The sequence below is a fragment of the Folsomia candida genome, unplaced genomic scaffold, assembly GCF_002217175.1.
Source record: "Folsomia candida strain VU population unplaced genomic scaffold, ASM221717v1 Fcan01_Sc006, whole genome shotgun sequence".
NCBI lineage: Eukaryota > Metazoa > Arthropoda > Collembola > Entomobryomorpha > Isotomidae > Folsomia > Folsomia candida.
The window spans coordinates 3,958,715-3,985,924 of NW_019091198.1; the positions used below are offsets into that span (position 1 = coordinate 3,958,715).

General features: G+C 37.5%; 1 protein-coding gene across 2 annotated transcripts in view; it reads right to left on the minus strand.

The window, feature by feature from the left end:
• Nucleotides 1–25,695, minus strand: part of LOC110850943 (fibroblast growth factor 18) — a 41,328-nt gene extending 15,633 nt beyond the window's left edge. The window contains exon 1 of one of the 2 annotated variants that reach the window (XM_035852996.1): nucleotides 23,349–25,695. Coding sequence is in view for 1 of the 2 variants with exons in the window: in XM_035852997.1 (XP_035708890.1) it covers nucleotides 23,349–23,359 (11 nt within the window). In the remaining variant the exon portion in view is untranslated. The remainder of the gene's footprint in view (nucleotides 1–23,348) is intronic. The other variant, XM_035852997.1, reaches the window with a different exon arrangement.
• Nucleotides 25,696–27,210: the final 1,515 nt, after the last annotated feature.

Genomic DNA, 27,210 nt, shown 5'->3' on the forward strand with positions numbered 1-27,210 from the left:
AGTATTTTTTACCAATTTAGCACCAACACTAAATATGTAGAAGGGTGAAATTATTGGTAACACTGGTTTTTTAAAAGTTTAAAACACTTTCATAAAACCGACAAATTCTAGTTTTCTAGTATTCTCGCAAATTTAAGGCCACGAACGGTAACCACAATTTCCAGTGTTGTCCAGTTTAAGTATAAACCAGAACTACCATCTCACATTCAAACCCATGCAATTTATAGGCACGCGATCTTGCAGGATTTTTTAAATACGTAAGTAACGTTGCTCAGTTGATTAGTGCGCATAGTTTTTACATGGAATTTGGAGGCACTTTGCATGCATGCCTTTGTTGTGTATCATTACTCATCATACAGTAATGAAATGCTCGGAGACACAAAATACGGCAAACTACATGTTACGGTACACACATGACATTCTTGATCACTAATTAAACCAATAAATATTTATTTACACGGCCTGTCCCACACCAAGTTCAATGTTGGAAGGCTGACGCATAAAGCAATACCGAGATTTTTGCACTGATAACCAAACCATTCAATAGTTATTAATTGAAAAACCGTTTCTGCGAGTAAAGTGAGTCACCAGAGCTAATAATAACGCATTTCACGTGTAATTAGGTGGTAGTTAATAGGAAATTCCAAATTACGGTAGAAATTCCAAATGTTTAACAACGTATTTATTAACTGTTTCTGTATTTACTTGACAATTTGACTGGATTCGAACTGCTCAACGGTGCAGCCTCAGAGAGTGTCACGTTATGGATGGAGTTGGAATTTAGACCGAGATTAGCACATTCCAATGAAAAGTTGACTGCGATTGGCAAAATGATCCAGTTGCATAAGTCGCGTAGTCGCACACCCACTTCGCTCGCGGACAATAAGCTTAATCGACGTCACCAACAAGAGTGGAAAAGTCCAGCAAATCCAGATGATATTATTATTCAAGCACAACAAATTATTATTGGTCAGATTGTCACGTTTGTGAACAATGGAGCTGGATTAAGACGATTGAGAGATGTCACATTCACAAATGGATGACATCAGCCGAATGATTTTGATTAAATTTAGGTGGAATCTGCATCATTTGCAGTCTCCATTCTATTCCAAGCACCACAAGGATACGATAAATTTACGGCCAAATATCAACCTCACATATGGATTCTATGTATATCTGTCTAAGCTTTGATCTTCAATTACACTTTGTTTCGGCCAATTTCCATATCAATATATTACATTCCTCGCCTAGAAATTGGTCTCTTTGCACACTCGTTGCTGTGGCTTTGTCGGTTCTGAAATCTAAACTTCAAGTCACGAATTATTTTATTTGAGGTTACAAAAAAATGTGGCAAATTGGAGACCAAGGAAAGTAGTAACTATACAAGTTTAAATATCAAGTTGGTAGCGTATGCAAGTAGTTTTCTACAATTTCTATGCACATGCGGACCAGCAAACAAACAAACGTCAACTTCTTGCAACTTTTTTACGGATTAAATTAATTAAGATTTATTGTCAAATTTTATTCGACTTGAGCTCTCCAAGCTGTCTGCGATATCTGAACATTTTCGCCAACTACGATTTCTCACTTATTACTAAATCAGAAGTTGGGTTTAAAGGAGCTTTATAAGAAGCACGGCGACTGACTGGGCCACTTCCGTATTTGGATGTGTTAGAGGTACACACGAGGAGCCTGGAAGGAAAGATGACCTTATCTGTCGCAGAGACCAATTCTGCAGGGAAAGGAAGTGCAAAACAACACAGCATGTGTATGATTAAGGGCCCAACAGCACCCAATTTGTTACAAGTATCGCACTTGTAATCTTGAAATGATGTCATTCTTAAGAAGCACAACAAACCTGATAAGGTTAGCTTGCCTCTCAACACCAAATAATCCATGTGTGGGTGATGATGATGAGTAATATTTGTGACCAGTCGATGAAGCATTAATCGTTCATTGGCAATTTATACACATTTTCACTATCAACTTGTGTATTTTATGTGCTTATTCAACATGAGAAATGTTTCGAACAACTTGAACAGACTTTTGCAATTACATAAACTCGATGTTGCATAAGCATCCAAAATATTGTTTGTGTTCTCGGAAACAGATTTACACATGACTCATTCTTGAGACAGTGATTGAGGTGTTTTTAGACATTAGTCGAGTCAGGACTTTAATCATTGCATGAAAACTTAATCCAATTACCATCACTTTTATGTTCCAATATAATAATCAAGACCTATTCCACCAGAGATTATTTGCACCATCAAGTCATTTCAGTTCGTCTAGCAACTCAATTTACCTAAATTAATGGCAGGCTCAATTATTGAGTAATTATTGCAAGCAGACTGAGGATGAGTAGTAAAAAAAAGTGACTGAAAGATTTACGAGGGTTACTCACATGATGATGAGATTAATTTGATTAAATTGACCACCTTTTAAAAAGAATTCTATAGCTGTTTTACAGCCCAAGAAAAATCGTAGTGACCCCGTTGATCCAAAATGTACATGCATAACCACTCTCGAGTTTGATACATTCGTGGCTGTGAAAACTTAGTTTATCATTTTTATTTCTTATTTTATTCGTCTAATTCGTTCCTATTGTGATAAAGCGGGTTCATTCAGCTCACCCTTTTTCACCACCTCATTGCCTCTGCCTTTCATCTGTATTTGTATGGCTAATAAAGTAACAAAACACACAATAGACAATAAGCCACCAACCAACCAACACACCGGGCACTGAAACTCAAAACCATTTTCATCACACTTTTTTAATAATAATCACGCATTCATTGGGACGCTGAATGAGGACGGAGGTGTTCTATTCCCGAATACATCCTGGTCCTGAGAGTGTTGATGAGGAATGAATGGGCTGATGAGGGTAATGATATTGCCACTTTTTCTAAATAATAAACTATAGTCTTTCCACCCAGCAAAATAAACTTGTCAAATTTCACCCCTTTCCCATCCATTTCGATTCATTCTGTGAGGATGGGCCTCGACGTGTAACAAGATTATGATAGAAAATTGAATGAAAGCTGAACCGTTCATCAAATATGTAACCAAATACAAATTTCTGCTTCAATCATTCAATAAATCAAAGTATTTTTCCTTTCCTGTTCAGGCACACTCATTGGTTTGGCGAATGTTTCCTCTGTACCTGTAAAATTATAGTTGCGATAATTGCATATACAACGGAAATCATGTAGAGTCGCCCTTAAGTGGGATTTATAATTTGTTTTCTGCACTACGTCCACAAACCATAACAAATATTTGAGGTGATTATGTACTAAAGGTCCAAATTGGATTTTTTTTCACTTTCTTTATCACCAGTCTCTCTCCACTAGTTTTAATTTTTTTAAACCGCTGTTGCATCCGTATCCGTACCCTTGTAAATAATTTTTCCATGCTCAAATCCCCACAGAATGAATAATAAGACTGACGGATGGCTGGATACTTTAAGCTCAAGTAATAAGGTAAAAAATAATTTGAATTGATCCAATTCATGTGCAGGAAGAACCCTGTTTGTGTTAAGTAAGCTGATTATCCTCGATGCATATGCAAGACAATGTGATGATAGCTGTTGTTGTTGCTGGCTGGCTGGAAGAGCGTCAGCGTCAGTCTGCCGTCGTCGTCGTCGTGGTCTCTTCTTATTCTTCTTTGCAAACAAGCTTCGAGTTGATTTGCATAAGTTGGACTTGTAATAATCCTCACTACCAGCCATCAAATAAACTCAGGACAACAATGCATCAAAAATCTGAAGCATGACAAATTCAGGGAAATTTTGGAGTTGAAAGAGAAAACAAAGATGAATTGAGGGAGATTGAGGATTTATTTGGACATGGGAGAGGAACATCTACATAGAGGAGGAGGTGGTTGGGCTGTTAGTTGGTCGGAGGCCTAAATAGAGACGTCTACTCCAGAAATGGAAAAGCAGATCCTAGATTGAGATGAAGATTAACGGAGTCTCATAAATAAAGTAACGCACCACAACAGATCCTTCCCTTAAGTACACATTTTAAGAAACCTGGGATGTCCAACTGTCTCTAAAAAGTTGTAATAAATGCTGCATTTAATCAACTGCCTTCTCCCCTGTTATTAAAGGTACTGCCACTACCATTTTTGTGGTTAGCAGTAAATTTAAATTTAAAAAAAATATTGTGGCTGAAGGGACATGTTGTAAAGGAATTTGAGGTAAAAATCTATATTTTTGGAGATTTGCTGGCCACTGAGAAACTTTTAAAAAATAACAGAAGAGGGAAACTAAGCTAATGCACGTTATATTATTTTGGTCTTTTTACTGCTCTTTTACAACGTATTATCAGACATCATTGACTCTTAATTGCCACATTCGAGAGCATCATCATTCTTGTGGCTGGCACCCACAAGTTTCTAACATTTCACCGTATAATTAGTCAGTTGTTGGCTCAAATTAAATAATTTTGGAGAAAATACAAAAAATTCTCAAATATCTCAAGTTTGTACTATTTTGGGTTAAAATAACGACTGGACAAGGCCCACACAAAAATTCTTGAAAAGGAACCCGCAAATTAATTGCTCAACCAACTACACAAGTGGCTAAATTTAAGCTCCTTGACTAGATAAATACATACACCATCCGGTTGCTTACTCGAAAGTGAGGTCTAAATACTAATTAAAGCTTGTGCCAGAGACGTCTCTGACTTAAGCCAGGGACTGAATTAAGACATCAAATTATCTCGAGTGTCGGGCAGTTGCAGCGTAAATTCTAACTGTTATTTCAATTTCCTTCAAACCTATGAAGCAAGTGGGTCCGAAGGTGAATGGGTGGCGCAGAGAAAATTGGAGTTTAGTCCATAATTCTGGAAACCATAGATCACCATCATTGATCATAAATACGCTGGGTGAGGTCGTGTCATCATCTCAGCTCGCTCATGGTTTTTACTACGTTCGAACATGGGGTTTGGTAGCAACTATCAGTAAATTAGTGTAAAACAGATGCTATTCAATTTTTTCAAGCGCACAATTTTGCACAAAATTGTTACAGTCTCATCGTCACTATTGAAAATAAAGAAATTAACTTTGAGGAAGTATTAATTTGGCTGTGTGTGCATATGTGGGTGTATGTTCTACCCCCTGTTAGTCCAGGGTGCACAAGCCATTAATATCTATCTGCTGATGACCATCAGTGGTGTGTAGTAGTGCGGAAAGAAAAATAGTCATTAGTACCACACGCCGGAGACTCGGTATTATGAAACAATAAGGCTCATATTCCATTAGGAATAAGAAGATGCGGCCAAAATCAAGGAAAGCTTGATGGATGTGATGCTATATAGATTCATTTCCAACAAGAAGGTCAGCGACTGATTTACCCAAAATGATGTGCAATGAAGTGAAGAGAGGCTCTCACCACTCAACCAACCCCTCAAAACAAAGCCACGCAAAATCCCTAATGAAGTTGTTTACCCCTTTCAACAACACAAATTGAGTTTCTATGTATCATCATCATCATCATCATCGCCAACCCTTAAATGTGATCCAATTAGCAAAGAATCACATGCAGAAGCATGGTGTTTGCTGCTATCTGGAAAGTCTGAAATGAGAAGCCTCATAAAAAATGGGGAGATCTAATCAGCAAAGTTTTAATACATGCGCTAAAGATATTTGTATTAAATACAGATGGATACAAGTTTTTTTTCTAGATTATTATAAAACTACGTTTACTACGGAGAACTATGTTTGCTAATTTCTCAGCACAAGTTATGGAATACATGAGCCATAATTACAGATTAGCAGAAAAAACCCAACTCAACCTAACCTGTCCATTAAATTATAGTATTCGATCTTTGCTCATCAATTAAAAAATTGGTGATGTGGTGCCAAAAGTCAGAGTGGTTAATTGCCAGCGGTGTTGAGTACACTGGTGGTACCATCAAAACGATGAATTTAATTGACCAATTATACCATCAATCTGTCTTCCCGTCTCCATTACTCACGTTCGATGATAATTTGCAGAAATATGAAACAATAGGGTCTCCCAAGTTTGTAAAAAAGATCTAAAAAAGCGAAAAGCTAAAAAATCTGAAATCCGCTTTTTTCGCTCAATACTTGACTGTCCCGATTTTTTATCGCTTGAATACTCAGGAGCAGAGAATGGGTGGTCAGGAAACTTTCGAGTTTCTTTTAAAATTTACATTTGCTCGATGTTGGATATGATGAAACAACTATCTAAGATCATGAAAATCCAAAAATTACCAAAATGGGATGAAAATAGGATTTTTGGCAAAGGTTTGAATGCGGTAGTTTTAGTGGTTGCAATGCTTTTCAGGGGGTGTGGCGGGCGCAGGTGGGGCAATGGAATAAAATCCTCCCTCACTTTTCATACACTCACCTGATATTGCAATATATTCCATAGGGCATCAAAATCGGGCGATGTCCCCTTAAACATGTCTCTGAGAGACTGATTTTTCACTCAAAGTAGTAAAAAGAGCGAAAAAATCATCTTAAAGTAGATTTTATTTTTGAGCAGAAAAAGCGGAAAAAAGATCGGAATCGCATGCGCAGTGCGGTTTACAAAAAGAGCGAAAAAATCGTGAGCGGAAAAAGCGATTTTTTTTACAAAGTTGGGACACCCTAATAAATTTAAACAAAAGAATCTGGTTCTCAAAATAGCCAAAACTACCTAAGATGAAATTCATAAATTGAGTGGTAATAAAATTTTGGAAATTATTAGACAATCGAAAATTGCTACCTAAAATTTGTAAGCAAATGACGACCCAACTATTGTCTCGATTCTTTTATGATGACAAAAAGTCATTTGGACTCCAATTTAACGATACTATGAATACTCACACTGACGTCTGCAGGTAAGCAATAAACATTTCATAAAAATGGCAAATTTTTTGCTAATATTTGGCTTTTCCACTATTTGCAAGTTATGCAGAATTGACTCGACCCACCTGTGCATTCCCCAATCTTATCTTCAAGATCTCTCAAAACAAAGGTAGAAGAACGTGCTAAAGTCATTAAAAGAGCAATATATATTAATTTGCTGAACACCTGATAAATTTATAAGTACGGTCAACCGTTGATCAATGTACAGCCTGACAAACCAAGAGATGATGATTTGTTGAAAAACTAGGTAACCTGATCATCACAAGATTTGAAGATATTATGCATAATGGTTCAAGACCTACAACATAGCGAAGTAAGTGATCCTGCTGATGACGAGGATGAAGGATCGAAACAGGTAGAAATCCATGTTCCCTTTTGTTTTAGTCATTAATGTATTTACCTTGATGTGATTTTGTACATTTACACTTCAATAAATGCAATATTGACAAATGTGTAGATTGAATTGATAAAATGTCGAATCCTTGAAGATTGATTAATCTGTCTTCCTACATGTTATAGCTCTAGCAGAAGTAAATAAGTTGCTACATTTGACGACCAAACAACGACATCACAAAACAAGCTAAACAACCATGTAGTGTCCAGTTAATTCAGGAATCAGAGTTTTTTTTTCAATCATGTCCCGCAATGAAATAATAATTGATAATAAACACGTAGATATGTACATATGCATGTATTTAGGTAGGTTGCAGGTAAAGCTTGTTGCGTAAGTGAATTAGTGAAGAATCCTTGTTGAATGATCATCATTTGACGAAATGACGACCAAATTCTGGTAGAAAAGTAAGAAAGCCGGTAACACAAGACAACTTCAATTTGTCTTATCAATTAATCAGTCTGTGAATTCTGCAAAGTCAACTTTTCCACTGGCCTTCATACAAAGTTGACTGGTAAAGTTGTAATTTCACATGCAACATTTAGCAACTAAATATTTAAATGTAATCCGTTAAAATCATCAAATAAATCAAGGTATACGGTTGTATAGTAAATTACAATTAATTGCTAGTACGTAAATTTATGTAAGTTTGGTAGAAATCAGTCAGAACTGAATGTCAAGTTGTTATTCGTGGTGGTGCATGTTAAACCATATATAGAATATGAATTAGTATCAGTTTTTCTGGTTTTGTCTCATTGACAGCAGAGATGAACATACATTAATTTTGCATATCATTATCTATTAAGTTTATCCTATTCTCCACAATTTTATAAATGACCAAGCATTTTGAAATGAGAGCGAAAAAACCTGAATGTAAATGCAGCGACTAATTTTAAGCAAAGTTAAATTGTTATGATGGAGTATAGCTGTCTAATTTGCATAGCTTAATCTGATTTGATAAACTGCATGTTGTTTTCACATTTTTATTTTTGGCTATGCAGATTTAATCATGCTACATATTATTTTGTCAATGTATGTAATTTTATAGACCTTTGTGCTCTCAATCTTCTAATTGGCATAAATAAACTGACAAGCAGCAACGCAGTGACAAACATTGTGATTTGGGGACAACACGATTAGTTTTCAGGCCACGAAACATTTTTTTTAGCAAGAAAGCTGACTGACACCGCGCCGCCATGATTTCGCCGACGTGACCAGTGTTGCCATAACTGATCTCGTGACCAATGGAAATATTCACACAGAGCGATCTATACTTGACCGCTCTGTGCGGTCTATATCTAAAGTAAACTTGAAGGAATTATATAAATTGTGGCAATTTGTCTTGAAATAATATTAGCAACACCTGTGGAAGCATCAATGTCTTGTTGTATGAGTCATTGACACACCTTAAAAATCAAACGGAATGAAATGTCGCCTTCCCTGACAGAAGGAGCAAAATGATCGTATGGGATCTGCCTGTGCATCGCTTTTACAAAGGATCAGACAGACCAGAAATAATGTCAAAGGTTTTCATTCAAACTATGTTGTAATTTGTAATAAAGACTCCCGACTGTCCAAAACTGACTTGGCCACTTTAATTTGCATAAAAAATGTCGCGAATTCAACGCCAGTAGAGTTGCGAACACACACGCAGAGAGAGAACGATCAAGAGTAGCACGACGATTGGATGCAAATTCGCAGTCAAAATTGAGGAGACTTCACCCATCCCGTTGTCCACTTAAGTAATTGTGTTTGCATAAGTGTACTATAGCGATCTCGATAATTAACGACAATTGTCCCACTAACGAAATAAGTGGATTCTCGCCGTTAGTTAATAAGTCAGTAAATCTTGTTCCATTCCAGATAGATGAGCTTCAGACGTTAAGGTTACTTCGCGAAAGAGACGACCGACGAGGAATAATTGTCTCTCCTGCAGTGCAGACCTGAATCTGTGACTTGTTGCTAATTAATGCATTTGCTCGATCCTCACGATATGACAACAAGACTGCTAAATGGCAACAGTTGACTTTAGCCAACCAACAAACAACTCATCTCTTCTAAATTACTCAACATTTCTTGCTTTGCTTTGAGAAAAAATTAAAAAATAAATTGACGGCATTACGCAAATCTCTAATCCTACGCCAGACAGATCAACGTGAAAAGTGTGACGGAGGAAGAGGAGGACGATCTCGATCTGTAATGATTTTTGGGATTGATGCCTCCTCGCGTCAATCGCGTCTCTTTCTACGATTTCTTTTCGTATTTCGTCCACCATATGTATGTATTTCCTACTTGTGACGAAACTCGTCCACCAGAAATAAGCGTTGTTAGCTGGCTCCTCAAACAAACGAGGAAGGTTGATTATGGATAAGCTGAGAGGGAGAAAGGATGTCTGCATGTCGCCCTTTGTAATTCGGCGATAGATAGTAGGTTGACGGTGTGGCAGGCTCTTCACTTTACAGAGAGTTTGATTACTCATCACGCTGGTGGTCCACATTTATCTCATTTTTATAAGTAATATGAACTAACTGCTTGCGGTCCCCCATTCTGTCGACTCCTGTTGTCCTTTGTCTTCTCCACTTCATCATACGAGGCGATCAATAATGAGGAGGACATTTTGCCTCATTTTTTGTTGCCCTTCTGAAATAATGCCCACGACCAGGTTTGAACCCGTAGGACAGATTTCTACACATGGGACAACAAAGATGGGCCTACGCATAGGCATTCGTCAGGAAACTCAAACAAGTTCAACCATGAATGAGCAAACGAATGAATGATAAGTAATAAGAGGTGAACGTTAGTTTCAAGAATTTATAGAATAATTTGGTCAAAAGTGTGTAGAAATATGTAATGTTGGCAGTCTTTTAAAACTCATTAAACGTTCAACTCTATTGCACAGATATAAATAACGAATATTCATGAACTGTGTATTTGTGGAACCTGCGTAACATTCGAATATGAAGGTTTTTTTCAAATCTGAGGACTTGTAGAACTTAATAAAAAAAATCCCGACTTTGAAAGGGAAGTAATTTTAGTGTGTCCCTCCTTCGTCTGAGGCAGGGAAAGCAGGCAGACCAGCTAAATGGCTTTCCTGTCTTTATGCACACATGTGTATGCACGGAGCTATTATTGAGTGGACACATGCATTCATGTCAGTAATAAAAATGATCATTTGGTATTTGTGTTTGTCAAGGGCTTTGGTTGGGTACTTGAGGGAGACATCAAAGTCATGTCAAATGACTTCTGGAGTGAGTCCTTCCCAGTTAACAACTCTTTTAAAGACTTTCCTCTCACATTCTTTACATTTACAAGCAAAAAACTCTGAGCAAATAATCATATAAATTTTACAGGTTTCTTCAGAACTGGGCAGAGTGGGACACCTATTTCACCTCTTAACTTCCAGCCTACATATGAATGAAATTTCCCACCAGCGTCAACACGAACTGGACCACAGACAGACTCGGCTCAAGAATTTTGTACCTATATTTAACTTAGTAACATTCAAAATTTAATCAAATCTTATTATTTTGTAGAGGCAAGGGCTCAATAAGTGTTAATTTATATGCCTCATTCCTTCGTAAATATGCGTTTCCCATTAACAACGAGCGTTGAAAACGTTAAGAGTTGGTTAAAAAGTATCAACGCAACTTTGGATTTGAGTATTTGACATATAAAAAGTAGATTAATTAATTGATAGGTACTTGAGTTTAATAAAGGGGTGGATAGGTGGAAACAGCAGAGTAGGGAGCATCACCTAGACCCTTGAGCACACCCTTAAACTATGTATAGACCGCACACCGCAACCACCACCACCAGTCGAAAAGATCCGTTTAAGGATGCCAGGCAGACATATAAATCAGGAGCGAACGGAAGGAACATCAAGAAGCAAGAGACAGAGATTAAGACTGTTGCTTTTATGTTGGACATTGAGAACTATAGATCCGTCTATAGATTCCAAAACTAGGATACGACCATTTCTGTACGAATACTGCTCCGTTCTTCCCTTGTACACTTTCATTTTTGAAGTTGAGACGAAAATACTATTTTAGCATATTCTTGGAAGAATTTACTTATCCAACATTTGGCCGTTAATATTAAAAATTCAAGTACTTGGAAACATTTTTGCGCATTTTACTGAAAATTTGAATGAAAATTTCGATTTCATTTGAGCAGAATTCATGGAACTACCGTAAATACGCATCTCTCCGTCGGGTCACAAACCAAACAAATGGTTAAAAATAGTATAAATTATCAACGTAGCTAAAGTTCCTGGGAAGTTGACCATGGTCAAAATCAGCAGCCCTTCGTCTCTCTTCTCCCTTCGTGGGCGAGCCAACAAGGCAGCAACGGACGGAGGGGGATGAGAAGGTGAGAGCCGACTCCTTGATAACACAAAGACTTTTATCTCTCCAGAAACAACTTTGAAGCCATGCTATTGTCTGCTTAACAATGTTTGAGACTCTGAACGAGGTAGCCGCTCACACTGCAGTGCTACATATGCACACAAAAAGAGCAAGTTTTCCCAATCTCCTGTCCCATTAACGTGTTACATTACTGCCTACGACATTTCAGAAATTTCTCTGGAAAACCTTCTCGTTTGGACACGAATTATAAAAATAATATCGTGAACGCCACAAAATTTGGATGTCGTGTACATAATTTTCATAGTTATTGTTAGAATAGATTTTTTTGTGGTTAGTTGGCTTTGACGTAATCAGATCATGCATGAAATTATTGGGTTTCATGATTATTTCTCAATTGAGCAAAAATACACGGTGGGGTTGGTCAAATGATGATGCGGACAATATGGGGAGCAGAGCGAAACGAAACGAGGTATTATTCCATTATGAAAATTTCCAAAGTTTGTGCTCGTGATTGAGGCATTTTGTGACTCGTAAATTCCTCCACATTGTCCTAACCTTTTCGGAGAGAGAAAGGAGTTGATGGCGAGGAGGGTCCTACAACAGCTTCTTCTTCGACGACGACGAGGAGAAGTCACATCTTTCTTTTAGTTATGGCCAATTAAGACGTTCTTTTCAGATTGGTGGACTCAAGGTTAAGAAGATATCCAGGGCATGAATGGAGGACTTTTGGTAGTATGAAGGAGAAGAGGTACGCACAATAAGTTGAATTGTCAAAGGAGTGAATGTGGGACTAGTTAAACATCACCAATGAGATCTCACAAGGACCACAAAGGAAAAAGTGGTGGAGGGAGGTGTGTGGCATGGGATCACTGGAACAACCACCAGGAAGAAGTACACGAGAAGCTACTGCTTCACCTAAGTAAGTTGGTAGCATCAAAGAAAAGCAACAATGTCCATTCCACATTCTTCTACTTCTTCTACATAAAAGTCCATTTTGACTCGGGAGGAATTGCTGTTTATCTACGCCATTGTCCACGGATTCTCTAAGTGAGATATCTTTTCCTCTCCTTGGACATCGTCCTATGCAGTTCAAGATTGGGCTGCATTAAAAAAATATCACCATTTCCTATCGCCCCGACTTACTAGTCTTCGTCCGCAGTAAAATCCATGTAAATTATAAATTGTTATAAATTTTGTAAAAAAAAATATCCAAAATTGTCGTGGAAAAATTTACTGAAAACTGGTATTTTACAAATGAACAATACAAAATATATTCAAGCAGCCATGTTCAGCACTTTACTTTACTGTGGCAGGAGTGGGCCTCAGTTCACTTACTTCTTTCAAGTCTTCTTGACTAAGTAACTGTGCTTGGCTAAAATATCTGGGAAAAATTTCCCATTGTGTTGTGCAATGCGTCTTTTCCATTGGTTCTACAAAGACATGGAGACACACAATGGATGAATATGGATTGTGTAGAAGTTCTGGACAACGACAACAATGCCCTTGAGTTTCCGGTCCCCCCGCCTTGCAATTCATCACTCAAATTGAACACCAAACCACCACCAACGCACGATGACATTCGATCCAATTCAATCTTCACAAGGTACCGACGCACACAAACATCTTTTCCATCAAAGTGTCGACAGTTATATCAGCTAAGAGAGTTAAAGCATGAAAGGTTACAGAATTACATGGACTTTACGAGTAAATTTATACTTTGTGCAATTTCTTAAATAAAATTCTACCAAATTAATCATCGTTTTAGAAGAATATCTCCAATTTAAAACAGAGGAATCATCCTAAATGGTACACGGTAAATTTCACCGATAGTTGTCCTTCTCTTCATATCAGCATCACATCGGAGGGATGGATGGTCGATTATTGGGTCTTCTGCCGGTAGGCAAAAAGAAGATATTATTGACTGCCTGACTTTATGGTCGAGTTGTTGTTGGATTTATCAGAAAATATGATTTGACAGGTGGATTGTTCCAGAGAGATGTATCAGATATGATCAGGTCGGTCGGTGGGATATTGGGCCGAATGAAAGGGACAAATGATTTGGAGAGAGTGTGGAGAAGCACACCATTTGTCATAAAAGAAAAGCCGAGTCACTGATGGTGCGACAGTGTCTACTTAGCAATCAATTGTTCCTACAAATTTCCACTTTTCCAAACCTAAAAAGCCGAGTCAGCGTTTTATATGCGCGTTTATCCCTCCTCGTTACGTTATCTGTTGGCAACGAGCACCCAAAATCTCAAGGCGCGTTTATCTCTCCTATACGTCAATTATTCATGTTTCTCAACAATTTTCTTCAAGGACCATTCAGAATCTGTGTTCTTAAGGCTTTTAATTTCCCAAGCGTAATATTTATGCAGGCCGTGTCTAGTTTTTGTACAAAAATAATTATCGACTTGAGAGAATTGTCTGTCGTCAACCCGCCGTCGTGAAATTGAAGTGCATTTATTTTCTCATCCATTTTCTCCAAATTCGTGAATGATTTCTCCCTGGTCGAATCAAGTAACACCATCATCGTCATCCCCTCCTCACTTTCCGTTCCGTTTAACTCGTTAGTTAGTTAGCCAAACAGCAGGGTAATGGCACCAGCCAACCTCAACCATTCGAATTCCAAGGTGGAGGAAATTACAGAGACGATAGCGCGTATCTCATCTTCGGATTATTTCAGTCCACGGATGGAGGACGAGGAGCTTCACATAGCGGATGCCGTAGATCGGAAGACGTTCGTTCGTTGGATTGTTGACTGCAAGTTAGTAGCTTGTTGAAATTCATCTCACAGCGCCAGCCCTTGAGAAAAACTAATTCAATTCTCAGCAGATGCCAACTAGTCAGCAGCAGTCGGTGAGGATGGATGGATATGGAATGGCCACTTAAGTTAATACATAAAGTGCCCAGGTCTGCTGATCCCTCACACAATAACTAACTCAAATTAGTTAACCAGAGTGTAAGCAAAGGGTACACACATAAGCACATGCGAGGCCCCAAGAAGCCACCTGAAGGTGCAGGCAGGCAGGTATGCATGTCGGGTTCTTCTTGGTGCTTATCAATTCCTCGGACAAAAAAATTGATTGACTTTTCCACTACCACCTTTTCCTCTATCATGAATGGCAACGGGTGACATTGTTCCTTAAATTTAGAGGAAGAATCTCACTTCTTAGAGACTCATTTGAGAATAATTTCATGAACTTTTCGTGAGCGAAGTGTAATTTAAAACAGCAAAAACTTTTCCATTTATACGTTAACCACTTGATGAATACGATAATACTTTTGTGCTCTAAATCTAGTTGACCTTTGAAGTAAACGCGAATAATGCCAATCAATATATAATGATTGGCTCAAGCGTCATTTATCTCTTTTCGATTATTCGATAATATAAGCATATCTCACTGGATGTTATCGCATCGTATATTTAAATCCAGGATTAATTTTGATTCAGATTTTACATAACAGTGCGATTTTTTATTTCGCTGTTGTTTGACAATTTAACCCGATCTGTGTCCATGCCTCGTACGTACTACGTGCCACAAAGTTGATTTAACCTGTATTACTCGTTCATTCAATTGGTCCAATAAAATCCTCACGCAACGGGACCATGCCTAATATTTCCACCAATTATAACTCAATAAATCCACACACTTGAGTTATTTCATCACAGGATCGTTCATTGATAAGTCGCACCCGTTCGTTCACTGTGAAATAAATCGTATGCAAATCCCAAATTGAGAAAATCGCAAAAATGGTTGTTAGAGTAAATCCTCAAACAAAATTATGGCAGTACAAATTTCTGCGAGATTTAATACTTTTGTGCAAAATATTGAAATAAATCCGCAATAAAAATGAAGCAAATAAGAATATGACCTACCCAAATAAAACTCTTGACCAGGCCACAATAAAGCACTGTTATTTAACATGTCCCCTTTTAATCCCATGCAGTTTGAGGTTAACCCCGTGATGTGTGCGAAATTGGCAAAATGCACGCAATGGTGGTCAACATACTTAATTTCCGAATGCAGACAAGAAGTCTGAGAGGGCCAAATAAAATAAGACAAGCCATTACATTTCTTAATAGCAGTTTTTATTGCGACTGCAGAGACCCGAGCAAATAGTGGAATCTAAGCCTAATGAAATGTGGGGGGACCAATGTGTGTATCCTCTCGCGACGAGTGCAACTTGGATTGCGAGAAACAAACAACAAATAAATGGCTGCAAAAGTCATAAAACATCTTATGCAAATCTGCAAATCAAGTCAAACTGATGGCCAACTCTCCATTCACTTGCTCACTTTCATCTCTGAGATATAAGACAGGACATTTAATTGATACGACAGGGTCACTTTTGCTCAGATCCTTAACTAACTCTTTGACTAACTAGATACAATGTAAGGAGTACGTACGTATGTACATGCATAAGTAGTCTATCTGACTATCATCATTAATCCACTGGGTAATTCTTATAACGGATGGAAGAATTATTTATACTTTAGTTTAAAGACTTTGCATCTGGGGAAATTATTCAGCTTTGTGGTCACATAAGCACTGGTCACGTCTATCAATTGTTCCGTCCACTCCGAGTTCGTTACTTTGCAAAGCTTTATATGCACACGGACCTTGTTGTTTTTAATCTTGTTACAAAAGTTGATTGTCTTTTGTTCCTGCTTGGTCAACTTTTGATTTTCTAGTGGAAACTGATCTCTGCAGAAATCTTTCAACCTGCACTCACACATGAATTAGCTGGGTTCACGGTGATCAAAATCCTAACAAGTTGAATTGATAGGAAATTTCCAAGGTATCGAGAACGAACAGCGGTACATTTTTTGAGAATCTGCAATGAAAATAATCTAGATTATCACTAATGGGATAGAAGAACCTTGTATCGACGACTAATAAAACAATTATATGTCCCATTAAATTTGTGAATCATGATACAACGTTAACAGGATTTGTTGCAGTTTGCATGGCAGCTTCATTTCCTTAATAGTAAGGAAAACCTCCACTATCTATTTGCTAGACTATTACGACTAGTCGCCTCTAGTGGGACAAGTTATATAGAGCTTAAACCCTTAAAAAGTCAATACACGTAAAAAATAAAATTATGACAACATTATATTATTCATGAAAAAATTACTGGCTACTTAACTTATTAAGACAACGTTAATGACTGCCCAGTAGAAATGCATTCGGTACGGAATGAATAACTCGAAACGAAAAAATCCGTAATATATTTAGTTTATGAGAGTGGGAATTGAATAAACGTATTAAAGCGATATGACTCTGGGCATAAAGGTTGCTCTCGGATAAATTTAATGAAAGAAGAAAATATCTTGTTAAAACACGACGGGGGTCTCAAAAGGTAAGTCACTCTTCATCCTCCGAGAGATCACAAGCACTCGAGTGAATTACCATTGGATGCCCCTTCCTCCAACCCGCAGGAGAATGACTTACTGAGATTATACTAAAATTTCATATAAGTACGTGAACCATTAAACAATTGTTAGGTCAGGAAATAAATTTATTTGAGGAACACCAACTGCAATAAACTAACCTTACCTAACCAGCCAAGCTTATCTTCTGCAGGCATCCATCCCGTGTGCATGTGGTTACAACCTTGCATAACAATTTAATTCGAATCTCCAACTAAAACCATCTTGTTCTCATCTGCATGAGGAAAAGCAAAGGGTGGCGTGGATCTGGGTTGTTGGCACGTTTCTTCCATTGTAAAAATGTTGACAAAAACTTTTATTTAGAGGCGCAATGTTGAACGAAAGTTGTTTGGATCTTGGGCAAGCATCGTCTGTATAAGATTTTTTTATTATCAAACCCCATAAATTAGGGATAGGAATTACGGATGTGTTTATGTTCCTGCATCAAAAATATCAACAAATACTAATGTTATACATTTCATGAGTTGCATGCATGGTATGTGACTCAATGAAAGATCAAAAATGTTGCATCCATTCAAAATCATCTCCTTCTACTCATTTGTTAATGTTTTTGACTTCAAAACAGTTTTATGTACATTCAAAAATTTAATCTGTATTCAGCACTTGAAGGCAAAAGACTATTTACTATAATAAATATGATGGAAAAACCTCGGTAGAAAGTACACATTTCCAGACGACCCTTCCCTTTTACTTCTTAACTTCCATGCCCATGGCCAATTAAGATTAGAAATAAGTGTAAAATTTCAAAAAGTGCCTCACCTCAATTAAAACAACTTGTTACTTGTTCCAACTTTTCAGTGAGTGAGGAGTTGAATTGAATGAACACAGTTTTACATTTAAACATCTCATCTTAAACCACTCATCTAACATCAATCTCCTCAGCGCAGCCTGGAGAATGCGTTTCCCAGAGGTCTTAAATTTAAATGCAAAGAAGTCTAAAAAGAACTCGGCATCCACACAAGACTTGAAAACTGTGTGTTCATAATCCACATTTGTGCGAGTATTAACATGTGTAGACAACTTGAGACTGTTTCCATGTTTCAGTTATCTTCACTGAGGGTAGAATGATGCTTAAAATCAAAAAGTGAACGTCATCGCCAACCGCTTCACAGAAGCAGCGAAAGGGTTTTGATTAGTGTGAGATGAGAGATGACAATTTTAAATAATAGGATTATCAGCATACTAAATACGTATCTACGTTCATGGGAATTTGGGATTTGCAGATCACATGGAATATTATGTAATACAGCTGGTTACTCATTCTTTACGTGAACTGACTGGTAGCAATTTACGAGGACAAAATTTATGGCTCAAGGAAAGAAAAATCATATTTTATTTCGCGTCGACACCACCTAGATTAAGAATAATTGAAGCATCCAACTGCATGGATGAGTCAACCAATTAAGCCAATACGAATCTATCTATACTTGATTGACAGACAGCCTTCGTTACATATTAGCAATAACTCATGGATTTTATTGCCACCACCGATTCAGATTGTCAATGATAAGGTTAATTAAGGCAAACCGAGATAATTGGTTGTGTGTAGATCATCGTGGTTAGGTTTAACGACGTAATCTAATTTTGCAGGAGGAACTTTTTTCAATTTTTCAATTGTCCAATATTATTATTTCCTTGAAACTTTTTCTTGCGAAATGTCCAGACATGATTTCATGTGACACAGGACGGAGAATTAAAATCGTAAACATTTCGAGATAAAAAAAACTGCTAGTAACGAAGTAAGAAACCAACGAAAAGTTTAAAGCGATCTTTTAGCTGCTAATACTCGTATTTTATTGCAACAGGTCAGTTGGCCTTGATTGTAAAATCTTGATCATTTCATCCAATAAAAGAAATCTCGCCGATGATGATTCCAAGGAAACAAACGTACGAATTATGCTCAACCTGTAGAACCCGTTTTACCAAAATCTTCATAATCTGCAATCCACTTGCGAAAACTGCAGTCACAGGTTTAAGCTTAAGACGGCTGTATCATTACAATTAATGTCAAATTTTTCATCTCCTTGTTACCAAACTCTCGATAAAAATGAAATGTCAATCTCAGGTGGAGATTGGGATACGTGTTCATACGTTGAACCCCATGCTGTGAGTGGCCGATATTTTTATAACAGTGAGTAAAAATATGATACGAGTCCAGCCAACCTGTTGGGTCAGACGTGAAAAACTACCCGTCGTTCACCGTACCACGAAAATGAAGTGAAGGGTGGAAGGAAAAGATAACTAAACTTTAATTGAGAAGAGAATTTAACGTGAACTAAGTTAGCAATAACTTTTGTTGACACCTCACAGGGATTTACTCATTTACTCAAAACTATTTATTGCAACAATTAAATTGATCACACTCAAGAAATTAATTATAAAGATCAATTATCAAAAACTTGTTCATTCTCTCTCACTCTCAGCAACAAGACTAAATTTATAACAAAGAAAAAATGCCAATCACTCTCTTTCTCGCACGTAGGCTTTAGACCGGCACATACAAAATTATTGGGAAATATGAGAAACACATACATACTAAAATAACCAAATTCCACACAACCCGTTTGATTTAACCTGTCGTTCTTGGTGTCAAGATTTGTCCATGGTGAGAAGTGTAACGAATCCTTAATCAATTTATGGCTAATTCCTTGAAATTAATTTTATGCATTATTTCTCAGAATCTATTCGAATGGGCACAAATTGACGCAAGTTTAATTCATTTCTTAAATTATTTATGTATAAGGAACAATTGAGTGTTCAATTTTAGGTTAATCTAATAATATAAGAAATCACGATTTCGTTTAAAAAAATCATTCAAAACCATTTAAACTCCAACTCTGACACGAGTTTCTTTTACTATTTAGTACAAATCTCATATACATATTTCTATTTTATGGAACAAAACTTTGATTAAAATAAAACTTGGGGACGAGGACGACTAAAAAGATACAATAAGTGCCATAAATTATCGTCTCCTCGATATTTCTTAGCAAAAAATAATCGTATCCAAATATTAATTCAAGACGAGATTATTGTGTAAAGTTGGGCCATGCGGACCATCGTGGTGGGTTATTTTCTTTATTCTGCATACACATAAATACTTGGCCATTGTCAGGTTGTGCATTACATAAGTAAAGACAGAATTTCTTCTGTCTAGCGAGTTGATGAGGAGTACGACCGAGAAACCGCAGCAGAGGGCATGAGGGCAGACTTTAATGTGTGAAGTTGTCATTCGAGTGATTTTGAATTGCCATTGTTGTCAGCACTTAAGTCGGATGAAGGTTTAACGATTGTGTGTAACATTAGCAGAGCTCGATTGTAATTTTCATTATTACGATGAATGGGCATAAATGCGTTGTATGTGTCTTATTAATGATGCTAAGTACACTGCATTAGGATCTTTATTCCCACGTGATACCTTATGCAACCTGATGTGTGGAGATTCAGTTCCATGAGAAGCTCGTGTGTATTGCTGGCTGATGCTTGGTTTATTACCTTGAAAAAATTCGGTAAATATAGGTGCGTCAATCCATCAAATAATCGAACAGTACAGGTAATATGTATGTACGCCTAGCATGTCCTTAGTTCGTACTGCACATGTATTTTCGTAGAAGTAGTACTTTGATCTCCATACTTGACTTAAACCACAAATATCCAGCACAGCCTCAAGATCTGTGTTTGTACTGTTGCAATTCGTATAATGGAATATGTCAAGTTTTCATTAAAGACGCTTGTTTGACGTACGAAATATAATTAATGTTATAAATCCCCTTGGTTATCAGATACCTCTGGGAAGCGTGATAATACGTATTAACACAATTCCTTAACACGTTATTATTACAGGTTTTTCAGGGCTAAATTGAGCATACACGTTGCTCTAATTTTTAAGTCATATTAATATTTTTTCCATAACACTTGCACATCCCACGCCCAAAAGAAAAAGAATTATTATGTAGTCACGAGTTGTACACTTTCTTGAGATTTAGAAACGTGTTAACAGTTCGATAAATCACGAATCATGAAAACAAATGCCATCGGTATTTCAGTTTTTATTAGAACAGACAAGATGCTGAAAGAGCGTGTATGTACAAATGTACCTCAACCTCAACAGAAAACGGCCCTTGTGGTGTGTTTAGTGCAATTCATAGTTTCCACACCTGACTGAACTTGCTGACCATAAATATGAAATTGAAAGAGTTGAGGATTTTAGGCGTTTATTATAGTCTGCAGTTAGTAAGTACGTATGTACATAAGTAGGTAGATGGGTAGGTAGATGGGTAGGTAGGTAGGTGGATATCTTAGCTTTTAAAATTAATTTCAACCAACACACCATCACCAATTAAGCCTTTTTTGAGCAAAGGGGCCCTTAAATAAGTGAAATAAGATGCTGTCCATCACTTTTCGTGCCGCTTCCACCCAGAAAATAAATTGTGAATGGATGGGCCCCAAATGATTCATAATTCAATTCATGGACAAATGCCAAAGCAGAGCATTAGCTGAGCTAAAGTGTCAAAAAGATGTTGGAGGTTTGAATTGAGCTGTAACTGAGCTGACTAATTGTGCATGCGGTATATTATGCAGCGTTCACTCAAGTTCTCGTTCTTGTGGCCGTGGAATCTCGCGATGAGACAGTTAGTTGTTACTCTCAAGATGTGAAAGTCAACCGGATAACAAAGTCTCAACACGAAGTGACCCATCATTATTGAGATATTTTCTGGGGCAGGATTATTGGGACGACTATTTATTAGGAGCGAAGAGTTCAGTTAAAAGGTGGACACATAATAGTTATGGGTTGGATGGAGGAATGCCAGCAGTATAGCGTTGCCTCTCTCTCTCGCTATCCAGGAATAATACGGTGGCCACAAACAATAGGACAATGCCTTGGACAGACGGAGAATTTATTTGTTGGTTGGTAGGTTTAGGCAAGTGTGGTGGCTGTGCTTCGAGGCCGTGAATTTTTAAAGAGTAAATTTTAAAAACGTTAAAATCTTGCAACAATTGAAATTGACTGGGTCTCGTTCTTCTTCTTCAGAGCTGAGCTTCCGATGCGGTGCCATAGCATGCCTATGACTACCTTCCGTCCGTCCATTCGTACGTCCATGGGCAAGAAGAGGAGCTTAGCTCACTGTTTTTCGGAAAAACAAAACAGAGATTCCAAAATCTGTAGGAGGGCCTTTCCTCTCTCCAGTATTAGAGAAATGTTTTACAGCCCGACTCGGTCATAAAATTTCATTACACCTGAACGCCGAACCAAAATACATAGTGCACACGGGTGGATGGATGGATGGACGGATACCTGAGTTCGTTGAGAGTGAGAGGATACACTTCTCCGTTGTCTTTGGTCAACTAAACACCAAGGCAAAGTCAAAAGCTAACGGCACAGGGGAAGCGAAGAACAGGGCACTTTTAGAACTTTTGACTTTAAAAATTTTAGAATGGAACTGACAATGAGATATATGAACAAGAAACCAATGTACAATTGAAATATTGGACTCGAACCACACTGCGATCACATCCAGCAAAGTTTGCCCATTAGTCTTTTCTCATACCTTGCTCACTTCTTCTCAATTGTAATAGGAGACGCATTCTCGCTTTTAATAATAATTTTCACTAGCTCACAAACCCAACCCGCCACCTCTGGTCATCGCACAACAGTGTGTCTGCCTCTGGGGTTCGAGAAATTGACCGAAACTAAACCATAAGTGAACAATTACTCAAGTACATAGAACGATGATACCAGTGGACTGACTCTCACTTCATTTGTTTTCTTAGTTCTGCCCTCCATCGAACCGATCGGTAGGATTTTGTCCCATAGCACGTTTCCTCGACATGCTGCCAAATAAATAAACCTGACCCTTGCCATATAGCATTACCGGGTGGTAACACTTTGGTCCAGTTTTCTACTCTGTCCAAGATGATGTTACATGATTTTATTTAATTCGGATGAGAAATAAACCATAATAATAAATGTAATTGTACACGCATCCCGCTTTTACATATGTGAACGATGAAATCCCCACGCGCGTTGAAAATGTGACATGTAGTGACGTTAAGAACTGACGCTGGTCATCGTTCATGGAATTGACACATTCCTGTAACGACGCACAAGTAAGCGAGACCATCGTCTCGCCATTTGAGAGTCCAGCACAACGTTCTGTTTTTAGTACATTTGGACTCATCTCGCCCAGTTTGATCGCTTTGTCATGTAATATATGTAAATATCTGTCACCAAAAGAAGACGGAAAAGAAGGAGGTTACTTACTTTGTGTTCATGTGGGGCTTGTAAGGACATGAGTCCAAGCTAGTGAGAGCCACGAAAAAGCGGAACGGTGTGATAACCGTCCGCTTTCCCTTCGCAGCACCACAGCTTCAGTGGGCCTTGTCACTTATCTTAACTCCCGAAAATTCGGGAATATCCTATCCGAAATCACCCTTGTTTTTAGCACTAGGCTAAACTTGTCCCACTCTTCTACATTCACTCTAATTGTAGATGTATCATCAAAACTAAAATCATTTATCGTGATCTTATTCGCACTTGTGAAAGGTTGTCTTTTTGTCTCATAAATCAGTCGGTTTCACTAAAAATTCCAGTGATCGATACACTTTTAGTTATTTGTTTGTATTGGTTAAGTTATTTCTTATTTGTTTTCTGTTTAGGCCACAATTTCACCAATTGACGGAGCACAGTATCAAATTACACTTGGCTGGATACTATTGTCTAATTTTATCTTCAGTTCTAGGTCATTTATTGTAAATGTGGACAGATAAACTTTGATGGAGTTGACACGAAATCTGGTTTTCTTTGAATTATTTCAAATTTATCTTGAGACCCTGAGCTTCATAATCAATATATTACTAAGACTTTGATACCTTGAAAGATTTTGTCAGTCATGCAGACACATACTATACAAAAGTGCAAAATTAGTGTATATATTTAGCGTATAAATATAAATCCAGCTCAGGACGTGGGAACAATTAATCGGTATGAAGCGTCCCTGTCCGACACGGAATGCAAACCGACACTAACTGACTGATCACGTCTCATTCACGGCTCGTTTATATTGTACAAACTTTATTCGAGAGAAATTGGATGCTTTGATTCAACAATTCATTGTAACCCTTCACTTCAGCACTTCGCACTCACCACGAGTAAGCTCTCGTCGTCGTGTGTGTTAAAAATATATGCGGTATGCACACATATATGCATAGGTAGCTAGCATATATGTACTACTACGTGTTATCAATCTGCTCACTTATCTGTGTCCACTTTATTGTGTTATTGATACTTCTAAATAGGTAGTTTATGTAGAATTATGCAATATAATTTGATGGGATTGAGAATTTCTCGGAGAAGTGGTGAATGATTACGCGTTGCAAAATCCCAAATTTTCACGAAAGGCCAGAAATTCATCAGGATGGATTGCTACTATTCCGTTGGACGCATTTTTAGGGTCACGGCTCTTAATTGCCTTCAGTTCCTCCATTGTGTTATAGTTTGTTATGTATTTTGTTGTAAGTCTGGCTCATTTCAGAGAGGATGTAACAAATAATTCTACATTATACAAAGTAAAGGAGCTGAAACCGCTGGGTAATTAAACGTGGACAACTGGCACATATTCACATTTCTTTCTGAAACAATCACAAAGTGCAGCAGACCAAACTTTTAGAGTCAAAACGAAACTGTGTAAAGCACGCTTCTTAAATGTAGACGAAAGTTAAATGGCGAAAGACGCCAGGTTGGCAGCCTCACTGACCACTATATTCAGCTCAGTTTACAATTTGGCCAAAAACAAACTGTCCAAAAATCCTGTATGAAATTCATACCACTTCATACGCTACGTGGGGTGGGGCCGTTGACGACAACGACGACGACGACAATGACAATGTTCAAGTCGCAACTGTAAATAATGCGCCTTTTGGATGAAGAATAAGCACTTGAATTTTCACAACTCCCAAAAATGTTATAATATTCTTATTCCACCAAAACCGCACCTTCCTTCCTCGTCAACTATCTCCTAAAGATAATAATGCGACTGATTCTCAGGTAAAGGTGTAAAGGTTGTGGCAAGAGCGGACAAGACCGACACCATTTGAGAGAAGCATATCAGTCACTCAGTAATAGTCTCATAAATAAATGAACGAGTTGGGTATTATTATTATTGGTAAATCTCCAGAGTGCAGTCCCTTTTCACACCATACTGACCAGGGGAAGGACACGGTTGACACTTGGCTCGCAAGTAATGGAGCAGCAGAATTATTATTATTATTCAAATGTATATTGTGAACATATATCTCAAGAGGAAGAACTAAGGTCTCACTTGGGTCTGATTTTCAGGTAGAACGCAGAGTTAGTTACCTGTGCAAAGGTGCAAACACAACTGAGGAGCGAGAGTGGTCGAGATGAGACGCTCACCGTGCTTCATTCGATCATTCCTCGACCAACAAACCAACCAACATGTAAAAATAATCTGTGCCTCTAATAATGCAGCCTTCCCTCGTCCACCGATTGTACATACGAGCAGGAGAACATTATTAAACAAAATCCAAAACAATATCTGAGAACTCTGCATTTTTTCTGGACACAAGCGAGCAAGTCATTTTTGTAGTTGTGGCAGAAACTGAGAACTGAAAAGTGAAAAATTATGTGAAGATCATCATCCTGAAATAATAGGAATGGTTTTATAATCGTCTCGTGTAATATTACATTCGAACACAATGTGTCAAAAATAAATCAGGTAGATGCAGTTACCGTAATGCTCTGTTTACATTCATCAGCCCAGATACATATGTACTAATGATGCTGCTGCTGCGAAATTTGCGCATTGCAATACTAAATCCAACTTGATAAATGTTGAAATGCTCGCAAATTTTGCAAACATTATAATCGCCTGACAAGCAAACAGTGTGTATTATAAGAATAGAATAGTAGTATTGTGTTGGCGTAAATCGGACTAATCTGTGTTTACATGAGATTGAGATTTAAAATTCAAATCAATATCACTTTATATTGGTTTATTTGTATTGATTGATAAAAACTACACGCATCTTGTTTTTTATGTCGTCCATGCCATTTTCTTGCTGTACTTGCATGCTTTATAAAATTCAAATAAGTCTGTGACGTAGATATTTCAGATTTTCACATGGGGGAAAAAATACTCAAACACTTGTAAACACGTTCTGACAGTAGTAAAAATAACAAGAAAACAATTTCCAGATTTCCACGTTATTTGAACAATAATGTTTTCAATTCTGCTTGTTTACTACACTTTACGCTTCCACCGTAGCGTTTATTGTTATTTTATTTAGCAGTGTGTTAAATTTATCTCGTCCACCATAATCTGATGGTTATTTAGATTTTATTAATGATGTTGGAACTGCCGACGGACTCTCATTATTGTATTCGGCACATTATAATTGCACACTTTTGCTTGCTCAGCTACTAGAAATGGATTGAAGTTTAAAAGGAGTTCACACCTTTCACTAAGTAAATGGCTACAATTAAGGAAAACATTTTGGAAATCCCAAATATGTTACGACAATTGTGATAATGTATTGTAAATTGCAGTGATACGCAATTGGGCCTCCTGCTAATTTCCTCCAGCCCAACGAGACGCTCAAATAAGCTGCTACTACTTATGCATAAATAAGGTTAAGAACCTCCTGGAATTATTTGTAGTAGGCTCCGAGCAGAAGAGCCCATTGTAATTATTTTCATATCCTTAATAGGTCATGTCATGACTGCCAGGAGAGGGCAAATTCTTCACAATATGCTGTCTTTATTACGGATTTACGTAGTTACCGGTTATTACTGCATGTCTATGTGTCGTCTGATTAATACATATTTGACTACTAATAAATGTTTGCATGGTAATTTACTCTGCAAACTCATCCTCATTTTGTTTTGTTTTATCACGGATACAAAATATTGTAGCGTGATCACGCCAAAACAGCTTAAGGTTTGTTTCAATGTCAAAGTCATATTATTATCCATTGGATTTGCTTAACGTCAATTAACAACTAAAACAAGTGCCTAATGACCACTCAGTATCTATTAGTTGACGCACACAGTAATGGTTTTTTTTACAGGGGTGGATCTCGTTTACATGGGAAACTGTCAAAAAATA